Source organism: Acomys minous (assembly GCF_964271855.1).
Source record: "Acomys minous genome assembly, chromosome: 20".
Lineage (NCBI taxonomy): Eukaryota > Metazoa > Chordata > Mammalia > Rodentia > Muridae > Acomys > Acomys minous.
This window is the reverse complement of record NC_140502.1, coordinates 22,902,870-22,920,875: the sequence shown is the minus strand read 5'-3', so window position 1 is coordinate 22,920,875 and position 18,006 is coordinate 22,902,870. Positions and strand designations below refer to the sequence as shown.

Here is an 18,006-nt window from a genome sequence, read left to right as displayed (position 1 = left end):
TGAGGTGAGTCACGGCCTCTTGCTGGCCGAGGTCTGTGGGGGGCACATCACCCCCTCCCCACTCCTCCAGCCTGGAATGTGAAGTGACTCCCCACCCCTTCAGCTGTGGCACTTTATGGACTGGGCTGCCACCGCTCGGGCAGAGTAAATGTAGTGAAGAGCATGGGTATGGAGGTCCTGCCAGCCAAGGAATAAACGTTTACCTCAGAGCTGCACACGCTGTATTGTCTCTGTAAAGAGATTTATGCTACAGTTAGGGCAGGTAAGGAGATCAGGGCACGGAGGTGACACTAGTGGAGCCCCACCTCAGCGGGCCACCAGGCGGAGCTGGAAGGTCGGGGGCACGTTGCCCAGACCAGTGCACTGTGGAGTAAGGTTGATGTTGGCAGGACTTCCCACGGGGAGCAGGGAGAACTTGTGCAGGATAGCAGTGAGGAAGAGGAAGATCTCTGAGCGGGCCAGGCCAGCACCCAGGCACATGCGCTTTCCTGTGGATGTGGGTGCAGGTGTGGGATGAGCGAGTGCTTCCTGCCAGTCCCCCAGTGCTTGCCTCTTGGATCCCCTCCCTCCTGGCCCAGACCTGGGGCGAAGGGCATGAAGGCATCACTGTTCTGGAACTTGCCATGGGCATCCAGGAAGTTGGTGGGGTTGAAGTGGTCAGGGTCCTTGAATTGGGTGGGATCCCGGTGTGCAGACACAAGCAGGGGAATGATAAATGTGCCCTGGGAGGGGACACGGTCGCCGTCAGCCACAGGCTGAGCGCCCACCCACCTGGGTACACACAGTCACCATCAGCCACAGGCTGAGCGCCCACCCACCTGGGTACACACAGTCACTGTTAGCCATAGACTGTGAGCGCCCACCCACCTGGGTACACACAGTCACCGTCAGCCACAGACTGAGCGCCCACCCACCTGGGTACACACGGTCACCGTCAGCCACAGGCTGAGCGCCCACCCACCTGGGTACACACAGTCACCGTTAGCCACAGACTGAGTGCCCACCTACCTGGGTACACACAGTCACCATTAGCCACAGGCTGAGTGCCCACCCACCTGGGTACACACAGTCACCATCAGCCACAGGCTGAGCGCCCACCCACCTGGGTACACACAGTCACTGTTAGCCATAGACTGTGAGCGCCCACCCACCTGGGTACACACAGTCACCGTCAGCCACAGACTGAGCGCCCACCCACCTGGGTACACACGGTCACCGTCAGCCACAGGCTGAGCGCCCACCCACCTGGGTACACACAGTCACCGTTAGCCACAGACTGAGTGCCCACCTACCTGGGTACACACAGTCACCATTAGCCACAGGCTGAGTGCCCACCCACCTGGGTACACACAGTCACCATTAGCCACAGGCTGAGCGCCCACCCACCTGGGTACACACGGTCACCATTAGCCACAGGCTGAGTGCCCACCCACCTGGGTACACACGGTCACTGTTAGCCACAGACTGAGCGCCCACCCACCTGGGTACACACGGTCGCTGTCAGCCACAGACTGAGCGCCCACCCACCTGGGTACACACGGTCGCTGTCAGCCACAGACTGAGCGCCCACCCACCTGGGTACACACGGTCGCTGTCAGCCACAGGCTGAGTGCCCACCCACCTGGGTACACACAGTCACCATTAGCCACAGGCTGAGTGCCCACCCACCTGGGTACACACGGTCACTGTTAGCCACAGACTGAGCGCCCACCCACCTGGGTACACACGGTCGCTGTCAGCCACAGACTGAGCGCCCACCCACCTGGGTACACACGGTCGCTGTCAGCCACAGACTGAGCGCCCACCCACCTGGGTACACACAGTCACCATTAACCACAGGCTGAGTGCCCACCCACCTGGGTACACACGGTCGCTGTCAGCCACAGACTGAGTGCCCACCCACCTGGGTACACACGGTCGCTGTCAGCCACAGGCTGAGTGCCCACCCACCTGGGTACACACAGTCACCATTAGCCACAGGCTGAGTGCCCACCCACCTGGGTACACACAGTCACCGTTAGCCACAGACTGAGCGCCCACCCACCTGGGTACACATGGTCACCGTTAGCCACAGACTGAGCGCCCACCCACCTGGGTACACATGGTCACCGTTAGCCACAGACTGAGCGCCCACCCACCTGGGTACACATGGTCACCGTTAGCCACAGACTGAGCGCCCACCCACCTGGGTACACATGGTCACCGTTAGCCACAGACTGAGCGCCCACCCACCTGGGTACACACAGTCACCGTTAGCCACAGGCTGAGTGCCCACCCACCTGGGTACACACAGTCACCGTTAGCCACAGACTGAGCGCCCACCCACCTGGGTACACACGGTCACCGTTAGCCACAGACTGAGCGCCCACCCACCTGGGTACACACAGTCACCGTTAGCCACAGACTGAGCGCCCACCCACCTGGGTACACATGGTCACCGTTAGCCACAGACTGAGCGCCCACCCACCTGGGTACACATGGTCACCGTTAGCCACAGACTGAGCGCCCACCCACCTGGGTACACATGGTCACCGTTAGCCACAGACTGAGCGCCCACCCACCTGGGTACACACGGTCACCGTTAGCCACAGGCTGAGTGCCCACCCACCTGGGTACACACAGTCACCGTTAGCCACAGACTGAGCGCCCACCCACCTGGGTACACATGGTCACCGTTAGCCACAGACTGAGCGCCCACCCACCTGGGTACACACGGTCGCTGTCAGCCACAGACTGAGCGCCCACCCACCTGGGTACACACGGTCGCTGTCAGCCACAGGCTGAGTGCCCACCCACCTGGGTACACACAGTCACCATTAGCCACAGGCTGAGCGCCCACCCACCTGGGTACACACAGTCACCGTTAGCCACAGACTGAGCGCCCACCCACCTGGGTACACATGGTCACCGTTAGCCACAGACTGAGCGCCCACCCACCTGGGTACACATGGTCACCGTTAGCCACAGACTGAGCGCCCACCCACCTGGGTACACATGGTCACCGTTAGCCACAGACTGAGCGCCCACCCACCTGGGTACACACAGTCACCATTAGCCACAGGCTGAGCGCCCACCCACCTGGGTACACACAGTCACCGTTAGCCACAGACTGAGCGCCCACCCACCTGGGTACACATGGTCACCGTTAGCCACAGACTGAGCGCCCACCCACCTGGGTACACATGGTCACCGTTAGCCACAGACTGAGCGCCCACCCACCTGGGTACACATGGTCACCGTTAGCCACAGGCTGAGCGCCCACCCACCTGGGTACACACAGTCACCATTAGCCACAGGCTGAGTGCCCACCCACCTGGGTACACACGGTCACTGTTAGCCACAGACTGAGCGCCCACCCACCTGGGTACACACAGTCACCATTAGCCACAGGCTGAGTGCCCACCCACCTGGGTACACACAGTCACCATTAGCCACAGGCTGAGCGCCCACCCACCTGGGTACACACGGTCACCATTAGCCACAGGCTGAGTGCCCACCCACCTGGGTACACACGGTCACTGTTAGCCACAGACTGAGCGCCCACCCACCTGGGTACACACGGTCGCTGTCAGCCACAGACTGAGCGCCCACCCACCTGGGTACACACGGTCGCTGTCAGCCACAGACTGAGCGCCCACCCACCTGGGTACACACGGTCGCTGTCAGCCACAGGCTGAGTGCCCACCCACCTGGGTACACACAGTCACCGTTAGCCACAGGCTGAGTGCCCACCCACCTGGGTACACACGGTCACTGTTAGCCACAGACTGAGCGCCCACCCACCTGGGTACACACGGTCGCTGTCAGCCACAGACTGAGCGCCCACCCACCTGGGTACACACGGTCGCTGTCAGCCACAGACTGAGCGCCCACCCACCTGGGTACACACGGTCGCTGTCAGCCACAGGCTGAGTGCCCACCCACCTGGGTACACACAGTCACCATTAGCCACAGGCTGAGTGCCCACCCACCTGGGTACACACAGTCACCGTTAGCCACAGACTGAGCGCCCACCCACCTGGGTACACATGGTCACCGTTAGCCACAGACTGAGCGCCCACCCACCTGGGTACACACGGTCGCTGTCAGCCACAGGCTGAGTGCCCACCCACCTGGGTACACACAGTCACCATTAGCCACAGGCTGAGTGCCCACCCACCTGGGTACACACAGTCACCGTTAGCCACAGACTGAGCGCCCACCCACCTGGGTACACATGGTCACCGTTAGCCACAGACTGAGCGCCCACCCACCTGGGTACACATGGTCACCGTTAGCCACAGACTGAGCGCCCACCCACCTGGGTACACATGGTCACCGTTAGCCACAGACTGAGCGCCCACCCACCTGGGTACACATGGTCACCGTTAGCCACAGACTGAGCGCCCACCCACCTGGGTACACACGGTCACCGTTAGCCACAGGCTGAGTGCCCACCCACCTGGGTACACACAGTCACCGTTAGCCACAGACTGAGCGCCCACCCACCTGGGTACACACGGTCACCGTTAGCCACAGACTGAGCGCCCACCCACCTGGGTACACATGGTCACCGTTAGCCACAGACTGAGCGCCCACCCACCTGGGTACACATGGTCACCGTTAGCCACAGACTGAGCGCCCACCCACCTGGGTACACACGGTCACCGTTAGCCACAGACTGAGCGCCCACCCACCTGGGTACACACGGTCACCGTTAGCCACAGACTGAGCGCCCACCCACCTGGGTACACACGGTCACCGTTAGCCACAGGCTGAGTGCCCACCCACCTGGGTACACACAGTCACCGTTAGCCACAGACTGAGCGCCCACCCACCTGGGTACACATGGTCACCGTTAGCCACAGACTGAGCGCCCACCCACCTGGGTACACACGGTCGCTGTCAGCCACAGACTGAGCGCCCACCCACCTGGGTACACACGGTCGCTGTCAGCCACAGGCTGAGTGCCCACCCACCTGGGTACACACAGTCACCATTAGCCACAGGCTGAGCGCCCACCCACCTGGGTACACACGGTCACCGTTAGCCACAGACTGAGCGCCCACCCACCTGGGTACACATGGTCACCGTTAGCCACAGACTGAGCGCGCCCACCCACCTGGGTACACATGGTCACCGTTAGCCACAGGCTGAGCGCCCACCCACCTGGGTACACACAGTCACCATTAGCCACAGGCTGAGTGCCCACCCACCTGGGTACACACGGTCACTGTTAGCCACAGACTGAGCGCCCACCCACCTGGGTACACACGGTCGCTGTCAGCCACAGACTGAGCGCCCACCCACCTGGGTACACACGGTCGCTGTCAGCCACAGACTGAGCGCCCACCCACCTGGGTACACACGGTCGCTGTCAGCCACAGGCTGAGTGCCCACCCACCTGGGTACACACAGTCACCATTAGCCACAGGCTGAGTGCCCACCCACCTGGGTACACACGGTCACTGTTAGCCACAGACTGAGCGCCCACCCACCTGGGTACACACGGTCGCTGTCAGCCACAGACTGAGCGCCCACCCACCTGGGTACACACGGTCGCTGTCAGCCACAGACTGAGCGCCCACCCACCTGGGTACACACGGTCGCTGTCAGCCACAGGCTGAGTGCCCACCCACCTGGGTACACACAGTCACCATTAGCCACAGGCTGAGTGCCCACCCACCTGGGTACACACAGTCACCGTTAGCCACAGACTGAGCGCCCACCCACCTGGGTACACATGGTCACCGTTAGCCACAGACTGAGCGCCCACCCACCTGGGTACACACGGTCGCTGTCAGCCACAGGCTGAGTGCCCACCCACCTGGGTACACACAGTCACCATTAGCCACAGGCTGAGTGCCCACCCACCTGGGTACACACAGTCACCATTAACCACAGGCTGAGTGCCCACCCACCTGGGTACACACAGTCACCATTAGCCACAGGCTGAGTGCCCACCCACCTGGGTACACACGGTCGCTGTCAGCCACAGACTGAGCGCCCACCCACCTGGGTACACACGGTCGCTGTCAGCCACAGGCTGAGTGCCCACCCACCTGGGTACACACAGTAACCATTAGCCACAGGCTGAGTGCCCACCCACCTGGGTACACACAGTCACCGTTAGCCACAGACTGAGCGCCCACCCACCTGGGTACACATGGTCACCGTTAGCCACAGACTGAGCGCCCACCCACCTGGGTACACACGGTCGCTGTCAGCCACAGGCTGAGCGTCCACCCACCTGGGTACATACAGTCACCGTTAGCCACAGACTGAGTGCCCACCCACCTGGGTACACATGGTCACTGTTAGCCATAGACTGTGAGCGCCCACTCACCTGGGTACACACAGTCACCGTTAGCCACAGACTGACTGCCTACCCACCTGGGTACACACGGTCACTGTTAGCCACAGACTCTGAGTGCCCACCCAGACCCTTTGTGTTGTGATTGGCACCCAACTCAAGGTCTTGCAGCTGCTCTCACATAGCTGCACACCTAAGGTGACACTAAGAGCCTGGGAGAGGAGCCCACTGGACTCTGTCAGGCCTCCCTGAACCTTTATCTCCGAATGGACACTATGTCCCTTCCCCGGGTGCAGAATTCCCAGGCTCCCTGTGCACCTTGGTCAGGAGATGGTTCCTGAGGTGTACGTCTCGGGTGACAGCCCGTGGCAGCCCCAGTGGTAGCACGCTGATAAAGCGCTGGATCTCATGCAGCACCGCATTGGTGTAGGGCAGGCGGGCACGGTCCTCCAGCCTCGGGGCACAAGCCCAACCTACGGTGGCATCCAGCTCCCCCTGTACCTTGGCTGGGGTCATCAGAAACTGAGTGTGCTGCTTTACTGAGATCCCACCCCAGCCACCCTCTCCTCACTCAGGCTTATGGCGGGGTGGGGTGGGGTGGGGTAGAGTGGGGTGGGGGTGATAGGGCGCATGGACCCAGTTCCCGGACCTGCCACCTCAGGGTACTTGAGCATAATGAGGAGCCCATAACGCAGAGTGGTGCTTGTGGTCTCGGTTCCACCAAAGAAAAGATTGTGCGCGGTCATCACCAGCGTCTCCTCCTGGAAATGGCTTTCCGGGTCCTGCTGTTTCTGAGGACAGAGGCAGGCGCTCTGATGCCTGCTACTTGGCAGCATGGGCAGGATTCAAGGCAGCAGGGACTCGTACCTTATCCATTTGGTCGAGGAACCGGTCAATGAAGTCCCGGGGTTCCCCTGCCTGTCGTGACTGCCGATGCCACTGGATTTGCTCCGAGATGAAGAGTCTGAGCTCTTGGAAGTTTTTGAAGATTCAGTGGTGGGGGCCGGGGACCCAGTCCATGAAGGATGGGAGCATATTGTACATCTGGAGAGACGGGGGTCTTTCTTTTTTTAAAGATGGCCTTACTATGTAGCTTTGGCTAGCATGGATCTCTATATGTAGACCAGGCTGGCCTCAAATTAGCCTCCTGTCTCTGCCTCCAGAGTAGTGGGGTTAAAGGCATGTTCTGCCACACCCTGCTGAAAGTCTCCCCCCCCCCACACCCCACCCCCCGACAGGGTTTCTCTGTGCAGCCTTGGCTGTCCTGGACTCGATTTGTCGACCAGGCTGGCCTCGAACTCACAGCAATCCACCTGCCTCTGCCTCTCGAGTGCTGGGATTAAAGGCGTGCACCACCACGCCCCACTCAGTGCTGAAAGTCTTAGTAGGGCTTTGGACAAGGCCGTGGTTTCCTCGTGGAGAAATTGTAGCACTTCGTCATTAAGTCTACAACCACTGTGGGTAGGGCTATACCCTCGGGGTTCTGCACAAGGCTCTGCCCAAAAGGGAGAAATTAGAGCCCATCGCCTCACCTCACCCCATCGGGAACTCATGAGAAAGAAGTTGTCACTGAAGAGGTCCAGGAGCCTCAGGAACTCTGGGTCCCCATAGTTATAGCGCTTTCCGAAGACCACAGAACAAATGACATTGGATACAGCATTGTCCAGTAGCTGTCGGGGGTCAAATGGAGCTCCTGGGGAGGTGAGAGCAGTTCTGGGTAATAAAACCGTGGTCCCCTAAAAGGGACAGGGGAGGCCAGTAAGATCTGCAGCAGAGACCCTCACCCCCACACCTCTGTTTCTGTTTTTGTTTTTTGAGACAGTGTTTCTCTGGACTAGCTTTGTAGACCAGGCTGGTCTCGAACTCACAGAGATCCACCGGCCTCTACCTCCCCCCAATGCTGGAATTAACAGGCCTGCGCCAGCGGGCCCACCTCCCTCAAACTTCTGAAGAAGATGGTTTTTGACGCCCTCACACAGAAGCTGTGGCCCCTCCCCCACCTAGCTCCCTTGGATCTGCATTACACCGGAAGCGCTTTGGCAGTCCATGGGTCGTCTCCCCCCCCCCCATCAGGTATTATGCTTTCCCTGCCAGGCCCCACCCATGGTGGCTTGAAATTCATCCAGCACACACGCCGCCTCCTCCAGGATGCGATCCTCGATGGTCCTGGTACCCACGCCAAGCTCCCTCAGCATTCCAAGTGCAAAGCTGCGCAGCGTGCGCCAGCGCGGCCCGTTAGAAAACACTATGCCTACAGTGGGAACCAAAACTCAGAGTTGGCTCCTCTCAGGACCACTTCTTAATAGCTTTGCTCTTATCCCAGACCACGTGCCAGCCACCTCAGCTGAGTGCACACAGCCCGAGCCCCGCCTTTGTCGGCCTGATTCCTGACCAGTGCTTGCTCTCTAGAACTTACCAAGTTAGCCCTCTGTTGGTTGCCTTGCGAACCTGCAATGAACCCCACGCCTAACGGTTCCCCCTCATTAGCTCATTAGCCGTATTCTCTATTAGGCCCCTCCCACTTTGCTCCCCCCGCCCCCCCCCCGCGCCCCTTAGATCCAATTAGCTGGTCTAGGGGACTCACTTCCACCCAACCTGGGCCTCACCATTTCCCTGGGTGAAGCGTTCGAAGACAGCCATGGCCCCGCGGCCGGAGAATGCATCTGCCTGCAGTACCAATGCGTCCCTCAGCGCCCCGTAGCCGCACAGCACCACTGCAGGGCGCGGACCCAGCCACACGGTGAACACTGGGCCCCAGCGGCTGGAGAGCTATAGGAAGTGGTCCAGGCTTCTGATTTTCCGCAGACCCCAAAATTTCCCCTTTCAGCCTCTCATTCCACAGGTCCAGGAGCTCTTAAACCCCTTCTTTCCTTTTCAGACCCTGGAGTTTAGGCCTCAGCTTTCAGACACTGGGGGTCTAGGCCTCTTCTCTCAGATATGGGGGTCCAGGCCCCACCCTCCTCCGTCAGACATAGGAGTCAAGCCCCCTCCCCCCATCCTCTTTGGCTCTCCACTTTCAGTGACCCAGGATTTCTAACTCGCCTCTTCTGGGCACAGTCGCAACTTTACAAATGCAGAGTTCTGCTCAGCCAAACCCACAGTAGACGCTACCTGCATGAGTGTATGGTCCAAGCGTCCAGACTGTAGCTGCAGCAAGTTCCCCAGCAATGGGAGCGGCGCGGGCCCAGGGGGTAAGCCTTTCCGCGTGGGGGATCGGCGGAGCACCCGGCCCCACCACACAAACAGCAGCAGCAGCAGCAGCAGCAACAGCAGTAGCAGCGCGGCCACACAGGGCACCATCGTGCCCAAGATCTATGCATGGAGCCCTTGGCAGCGGTTTAATTTGCAGGCAATTTTAAGGTGGGGAGCGGGGGGCGGGGAATAGCAGGGCGGAGACCAGTGTGGGAGGTGCAAGAGTCTGGGGCTCTACTCTGTTCCTTGAACGCCTAAGCCCACGTCCCCCACCCTGCCCCTAGGAATACGTGTGTGTGTGTGTGTGTGTGTGTGTGTGTGTGTTTGCTCCAGCCTGCCATTTTCATGTAGATACTCAGCCAGGTACATCCTCCCAACACCCCCCTCCCCCCCTCCCCCCTCCCCCCCAATACCTGTAGGGCTATGTGTTCTCTTCAGTTCCCTAGCCATTTCTGAACCATACCCTCAAATGCCAGACAGGGGCACCTCCCGCTTCCTAGACACACTCCTGGTTTTCTGAAAGCACCACTAACGTCACTGGCCTGGCGCGCCTGTGTCGGCGGCTCCTGAACTCGTACCTGGGAGTTTTTTGTTTTGTTTTGTTTTGTTTTGTTTTAAATCACATCTGTTGCTTTTCTTCATGTCTTATAAAGAACTTATTTTATTTGATTGTATGGGTGCTTTGCCTACCTGTATGTCTAGGCACCGCGTGTGTTCCACCATCAGAGCCCTCTGGAACTGGCGGTACCAACGAATGCGGGTGTTGGGAATTGAACCGGGGTCCTCTGGAAGAGCACCCAGTGGTCTTTAGCCACCAAGCCGCTCTCCCCTCCTCCTTAAAAAGATTGGCTCTTGTCAGGTGGTGGCGCACACCTTCTTTAATGCCAACACTCGGGAGGCAGAGGCAGGGGGAAATCTCTTGAGTTCGAGGCCAGCCTAGTCTACGGAGTGAGTTCCAGGAGAGCAAGGGCTGCACAGAGAAACCCTGTCTTGAAGGGAAAAAATAAAATAAAGTAAAAAATAAAGTGCCCTGCCCACCATGCCTGCCTCTTTCCATTGCTCTGGGAAGCCCGTGTGCTGTTCCTATCTGTGTCATGTCGTCCCTGTGTTCCCCCCCCCCCCACCTCACACCCCGCCCCCCACCTCCGGAGCGTGCTGCCATTCCCTAGGCTCCTGCTCCCTACCAACCTTGTAGCTTCTGATCGCCTTCTCACCTCTGCTTATACCTAGTCCCTAGCCCTGGGCTCAACTCTATCACCAGGCTATGGTTGTCATGCCCTGTCAAGGTCGCAAGTCTGTCAGCACATCACCTGGTCTCCAGAGCCCTCCCGAGAGACCCCCCCCCCAACTCTGAGACCACATCAACATAGCAGCTCTAGGGGCCACAAGAGCTGCAGGGGGAGACCCACTCAGGTCCGCAGCAGCCCCTGGGTGGGGCCGTCGGTTCTTAAGGACAGGCTGTCCGGGAATGTGGTCTACCTTCCTGCCCCTCCCCGGGCCTGTTGGATCCAGTCTTCCTGCCTGGCAGAGAGCCCAGACCTGGGGGTAAGGTAGGGGGCTGCGGCTGGCTGGTTTCCGGGAGTGTCTCTGCGGCGGCTTTGTTTCATTTTCCAGTCTCCCTCTAATCTCTGTGTCTCCCCCTTGCTTATCTCTATCCGCCTCTGCCTCTGTCTTAATTCTCTCTTCTTCTCTTTCACCCCGCCCCCCAACATTTCTCTTTCCCTTTCTGGATCTCTCCAGTTTTATTTATTTTATTTTACTTTTTGGTTTTTCAAGATATGGTTTCTCTGTGTAGCCTTGGCTGTCCTGGACTCGCTTTGTAGACCAGGCTGGCCTCGAACTCACAGCGATCCGCCTGCCTCCGCCTCCCCGAGTGCTGGGATTAAAGGCGCGCGCCACCACCGCCTGGCTCAGTTTTATTTTTGGACATTTGCTTTATCTGTGTGTGAGTGTTTGCTTGCGTGTATCCCTGTGAACCATGTGTGCGCTTGGTGTCTGGGAGTTGGGTCAGAAGAGGGCACTGTATCCCACTGAACAGTAGTTGTGGACAGTTGTAAGCTGCCATGTGAAGGCTGGGAATGAAACCTGAGCCCTCTCTAAGAACAAGTGTTGGGCTGGAGAGGTGGCTCAGAGGTTAAGAGCGCTGACTGCTCTTCCGGAGGTCCTGAGTTCAATTCCCAGCAGCCACATGGTGGCTCACAACCATCTATAGTGAGATCTGGCGCCCTCTTCTGGCCTGCAGGTGTACACGGCGGCAGCGCACTGTATACATAATAAATAAATCTTAAAAAAAAAAAAACTAACCAGGACAGAATGTAATGCAAACGGCTCCTAGCCCAACCCCCCACAGATCCTCTCTTGCCCTCTGAAGCATACAAAACAGACCTTGAGAAACCGCTTTCTGCTAAAGAGCATCTGCTCTCCAGGTTGGCTTACAAGGGGAGTAAAAACAGGGAGGGAGCTTGACCTGGCCGCCTCCGTGCCGTGCCTGCCTCCTTTGCTTTGCCTGACACGCAGAGATGTCGTTTTCCCTTCACCTTTTCTCACGGGTCACCTTGGCGTCCCTGCCACCAGGATCATCCTCCTTCAAACAACAGTGATCATTCCCGAGGGCGAGGCTGCGCCTGGAGCAGGAGCCGGCAAGCCCTCCTGTCAAGCATGCCGGTGGCACGGACCTCTGTAGGGCCGCCTCAGAGAGTGAGAGCTGACACGGCAATGAACTAGACCACACCTTGGCCCCATTAGCTGTGCTAACTGCGCCAACATTTTGCCTCCCTCACCTTTTTTCTTGTTGGACTCGGGGGATTTGATGCCTTTATTTGTTCCTCTTTCCATATGCGGACACACTGAGTAAACCTATCACTACCACTAATATATATACATATATATTATATATTATATATATGTATATTATATTATATATAAACACATACATATATACACACATATACATAATACATATATACATATTTATATACATTTCTTTCTTTCTTTCTTTCTTTCTTTCTTTCTGAGACAGGGTCTCTCTGTGTAGCCTTGGCTGTCCTGGACTCACTTTGTAGACCAGGCTGGCCTCGAACTCACAGAGATCTGCCTGCCTCCGCCTCCCGAGTGCTGGGATTACAGGTGTGTGCCACCATGCCAGGCTTATTACACCAAACAACACCCCCACACCATAACTTGGTAACAAAACTCTGTCAGCTCAGCCCCCATTACTGTCTGCATTTCTCTCAGCATTTTGGTCTTTCCAACTCCTTGCCCCCCCCCCCCCCGCTGGGGTGGCCCAGCTCCATATTTCTCCCACAAACCAGTTCAAGGCGCTTGAGCCACAGGTCGCAGTTTGTCATGGCGTCAACGCTGCTCCTTGGGACTGACTTTCTGTATTAGGTTTCCTGTTCCTGTGACCAAACATCTGGGAAGAAGCAAGCTAAGGAAGAAATGGATTTACCTCAACAGAGTGACAAGGACGTATGGGTGGCGGGGGTGGGTGGGTGGCTGGGGGGAAGCAGACAGGAACAAAATGAGCCTTCAGATCTTAAGAAGTAATTAGCACAAGCCAGGCAATGGTGGCGCACGCCTTTAATCCCAGCACTTGGGAGGCAGAGGCAGGCCGATCTCTGAGTTAAAGGCCAGCCTGGGTTTCAGAGCAAATTCCAGGACAGCCAGGGCTACACAGAGAAACCCTGTCTCGAAAAAAAACAGAAACTGGCTGGGCAGTGGTGGCGCACACCTTTAATGCCTTTAATGGCAGCACTTGGGAGGCAGAGGCAGGAGGATTGCTGTGAGTTCGAGGCCAGCCTGGTCTACAAAGCGAGTCCAGGGACAGCCAAGGCTGCACAGAGAGACCCAATCTCGAAACAAAACAAAACAAAACAAAAACCAACTCAAAACAAAACAAAAAAAAGGCCCCCCTCCCCCGCAGCTTCCTAGAGTGGGAAATAGCTTTTGGGTGGATCGTTTTCTTCTGGCCTTCGTGTGTCAACAGTCTGAGTGATCTTAGATGCAGAGCTTTAACAGTAACTTTTATTCTCCTAGCTCAGTTGTTGTCTGGGAGGCAAACTGCCTCCTTCTGCTAACCTAGGCGTAGATCTGGAAGCTTCTAGCCCCTGTACAATCTAACTTAGGCCTAGAATGTTTTCACCCTCTGAGACTTCCTGCTTAATAAGCTCACCTTTTCTTCTTTCTGAGCTCTGGGCTGGCTGCTTCAACTCAGCTGTTCTGGCTCCAACTCTTCTCCCAGCTGATTTATTTAATCTGGATTCTCATTTGGCCCAGAATTGTTCAGCTTGGCCTCAAACTAACTCGGCAATGTGCTCTTATCTCCTGGCTTCTTCTCATTTTTCTGGCCTGTTCTATCTTCACCTGAGTTCTCTCTCTCTGCAACCCATCTCTCTATTACTGTCCTGGTAAAAACTGCCTCCTCTCTTTATAAAACTACCTCTTGGGGCTGGAGAGATGGCTCAGTGGGTAAGAACATTATCTATTCTCCCAGAGGTCCTGAGTTCAATTCCCAGCAACCACATGGTGGCTCACAGCCATCTACACTGGAATCTAGTGCTCTCTTCTGGCCTGCAGATGCAGACAGAGTGCTCATACATAAAATAAACAAAATCTTAAAAACAAAACAAAAGACCTGCCTCTTAAGTAGCTTCCCTTTCCTCTCTCTTCCTGTGAGGGTTGGGCGTGTCCTAGTCTGTCAAATCTTCTCTGACTCATCACCTTTTCTGCTACTCAATTAGACATCACTTCCAAACATGGGTGTTTCCTTTTAAACTAACTTTACCTTCTTTTGGGATTAAAGGCCTGTACCACCACGCCTTGACCTAAGCTTTTCTTTACCTGATACTTGCTCTACATACCAGGCTGGCCTCGAACTCAGATCTGCTTGCCTCCGCCTCCTGGATGAAAGGCGTGCTTGCATTCCAGCAGGATCCCACAGACCTAGAAGGTCTTTGGGTGTGGTCTCTTGCCAGAGCAGCCGTGTTCTGATTTAACATTTCCTTCGCACAGAGTGTGTTTCCGTCTCAGACCAGGCTTGTTAGCCACAGGGGCGTGACCGAGATGCAGCGCCTGGTGGTGGGGGACATGATGCTAGCAGCCGCGGAGAGGGAGAAGGGGGAGGGGGACAACATGAATGCTGGTGCTCTGTCACTTTCTTTCCCCCTTTACTCAGTGTAGGAGCTCAGCCTGTGGGGACACCTATCACATTCGGGCCTTGGCTAATCTCTGGATGTCTCCTAAGTGACCATACATCTCACCAAGTTGAATATCAAACGCACCTCAGAGGCTTAAGTGTTTGACTACTTGGCCTCCAGCTGGTGGTGCTGCGTGGGAAGGTTATAGGACCTTTCTTTCTTTCTTTCTGTCTTTTTTTTCCACGAGACAGGGTCTCTCTGTGTAACCTTGGCTGCCCTGGACTCGCTTTGTAGACCAGGCTGGCCTCGAACTCACAGCGATCCGCCTGCCTCTGCCTCCTGAGTGCTGGGATTAAAGGCGTGCGCCACCACTGCCTGGCTCCTGTGACTTCTTGTCTCCATCTTTTTAGTGCCCCCCCAGTACTAGGCATTGAACCTAGAGCCCGCATAATGTAGACAAAGGTTTTATGACTTAGTCACCCAGCCCCTCATTGGTAAACTCTAGGCAGGGACTCTACCACTGAGCCACACTCGGCCCCTCACTGGGGGATTCTAGGCAGGGGCTCTACCACTGAGCCACACCCAGCCCCTCACTGGGGGATTCTAGGCAGGGGCTCTACCACTGAGCCACACCCCAGCCCCTCACTGGGGGATTCTAGGCAGGGGCTCTGCCACTGAGCCACATCCCAGCCCCTCACTGGGGGATTCTAGGCAGGGGCTCTACCACTGAGCCACGTCCCCAGCCCCTCCCTGGGGGCTTCTAGGCAGGGGCTCTACCACTGAGCCACGCCCCCAGCCCCTCACGGGGGATTCTAGGCAGGGGCTCTACCACTGAGCCACGCCCCAGCCCCTCACTGGGGGATTCTAGGCAGGGGCTCTATCACTGAGCCACACCCCCAGCCCCTCACTGGGGGATTCTAGGCAGGGGCTCTACCACTGAGCCACGCCCCAGCCCCTCACTGGGGGATTCTAGGCAGGGGCTCTACCACTGAGCCACACCCCAGCCCCTCCCTGGGGGATTCTAGGCAGGGGCTCTACCACTGAGCCACATCCCAGCCCCTCACTGGGGGATTCTAGGCAGGGGCTCTACCACTGAGCCACGCCCCAGCCCCTCACTGGGGGATTCTAGGCAGGGGCTCTACCACTGAGCCACACCCCAGCCCCTCACTGGGTGATTCTAGGCAGGGGTTCTACCACTGAGCCACACCCCCAGCCCCTCACTGGGGGATTCTAGGCAGGGGCTCTGCCACTGAGCCACATCCCAGCCCCTCACTGGGGGATTCTAGGCAGGGGCTCTACCACTGAGCCACGCCCCAGCCCCTCACTGGGGGATTCTAGGCAGGGGCTCTGCCACTGAGCCACACCCCAGCCCCTCACTGGGGGATTCTAGGCAGGGGCTCTACCACTGAGCCACACCCCAGCCCCTCACTGGGGGATTCTAGGCAGGGGCTCTACCACTGAGCCACGCCCCAGCTCCTCACTGGGGGATTCTAGGCAGGGACTCTACCACTGAGCCACACCCCAGCTCCTCACTGGGGGATTCTAGGCAGGGGCTCTACCACTGAGCCACACCCCAGCCCCTCACTGGGGGATTCTAGGCAGGGGCTCTGCCACTGAGCCACATCCCAGCCCCTCACTGGGGGATTCTAGGCAGGGGCTCTACCACTGAGCCATACCCCCAGCCCCTCACTGGGGGATTCTAGGCAGGGGCTCTATCACTGAGCCACACCCCCAGCCCCTCACTGGGGGATTCTAGGCAGGGGCTCTGCCACTGAGCCACATCCCAGCCCCTCACTGGGGGATTCTAGGCAGGGGCTCTACTACTGAGCCACGCCCCAGCCCCTCACTGGGGGATTCCAGGCAGGGGCTCTATCACTGAGCCACACCCCCAGCCCCTCACTGGGGGATTCTAGGCAGGAGCTCTACCACTGAGCCACACCCCAGCCCTTCACTGGGTGATTCTAGGCAGGGGCTCTACCACTGAGCCACACCCCCAGCCCCTCACTGGGGGATTCTAGGCAGGGGCTCTACCACTGAGCCACGCCCCCAGCCCCTCCCTGGGGGATTCTAGGCAGGGACTCTACCACTGAGCCACGCCCCCAGCCCCTCCCTGGGGGATTCTAGGCAGGGACTCTACCATTGAGCCACGCCCCCAGCCCCTCCCTGGGTGATTCTAGGCAGGGACTCTACCACTGAGCCACACCCCCAGCCCCTCACTGGGGGATTCTAGGCAGGGGCTCTGCCACTGAGCCACGCCCCAGCCCCTCACTGGGGGATTCTAGACAGGGGCTCTGCCACTGAGCCACATCCCAGCCCCTCACTGGGGGATTCTAGGCAGGGGCTCTGCCACTGAGCCACATCCCAGCCCCTCACTGGGGGATTCTAGGCAGGGACTCTACCACTGAGCCACACCCCAGCTCCTCACTGGGGGATTCTAGGCAGGGGCTCTACCACTGAGCCACATCCCAGCCCCTCACTGGGGGATTCTAGGCAGGGGCTCTGCCACTGAGCCACATCCCAGCCCCTCACTGGGGGATTCTAGGCAGGGGCTCTGCCACTGAGCCACATCCCAGCCCCTCACTGGGGGATTCTAGGCAGGGACTCTACCACTGAGCCACACCCCAGCTCCTCACTGGGGGATTCTAGGCAGGGACTCTACCACTGAGCCACACCCCAGCCCCTCACTGGGGGATTCTAGGCAGGGGCTCTGCCACTGAGCCACATCCCAGCCCCTCACTGGGGGATTCTAGGCAGGGGCTCTACCACTGAGCCATACCCCCAGCCCCTCACTGGGGGATTCTAGGCAGGGGCTCTATCACTGAGCCACACCCCCAGCCCCTCACTGGGGGATTCTAGGCAGGGGCTCTGCCACTGAGCCACATCCCAGCCCCTCACTGGGGGATTCTAGGCAGGGGCTCTACTACTGAGCCACGCCCCAGCCCCTCACTGGGGGATTCCAGGCAGGGGCTCTATCACTGAGCCACACCCCCAGCCCCTCACTGGGGGATTCTAGGCAGGAGCTCTACCACTGAGCCACACCCCAGCCCTTCACTGGGTGATTCTAGGCAGGGGCTCTACCACTGAGCCACACCCCCAGCCCCTCACTGGGGGATTCTAGGCAGGGGCTCTACCACTGAGCCACGCCCCCAGCCCCTCCCTGGGGGATTCTAGGCAGGGACTCTACCATTGAGCCACGCCCCCAGCCCCTCCCTGGGGGATTCTAGGCAGGGACTCTACCACTGAGCCACACCCCCAGCCCCTCACTGGGGGATTCTAGGCAGGGGCTCTACCACTGAGCCACGCCCCAGCCCCTCACTGGGGGATTCTAGACAGGGGCTCTGCCACTGAGCCACATCCCAGCCCTTCACCGGGGGATTCTAGGCAGGG

The 18,006-nt window shown here is 58.4% G+C and overlaps 1 protein-coding gene across 1 annotated transcript; it reads right to left on the bottom strand.

Annotated features, from left to right (window-relative positions):
* Positions 1 to 14: 14 nt before the first annotated feature.
* On the bottom strand, positions 15 to 9,964 carry LOC311591705 (cytochrome P450 2F3-like). The gene is given in 11 exon segments (XM_084771616.1): positions 15 to 488; positions 581 to 722; positions 6,611 to 6,798; positions 6,942 to 7,083; positions 7,160 to 7,282; positions 7,286 to 7,336; positions 7,825 to 7,985; positions 8,394 to 8,543; positions 8,899 to 9,061; positions 9,404 to 9,618; positions 9,898 to 9,964. Coding segments are annotated over 10 exon segments (1,491 nt in total). The 5' UTR covers positions 9,593 to 9,618; positions 9,898 to 9,964; the 3' UTR covers positions 15 to 306.
* Positions 9,965 to 18,006: the final 8,042 nt, after the last annotated feature.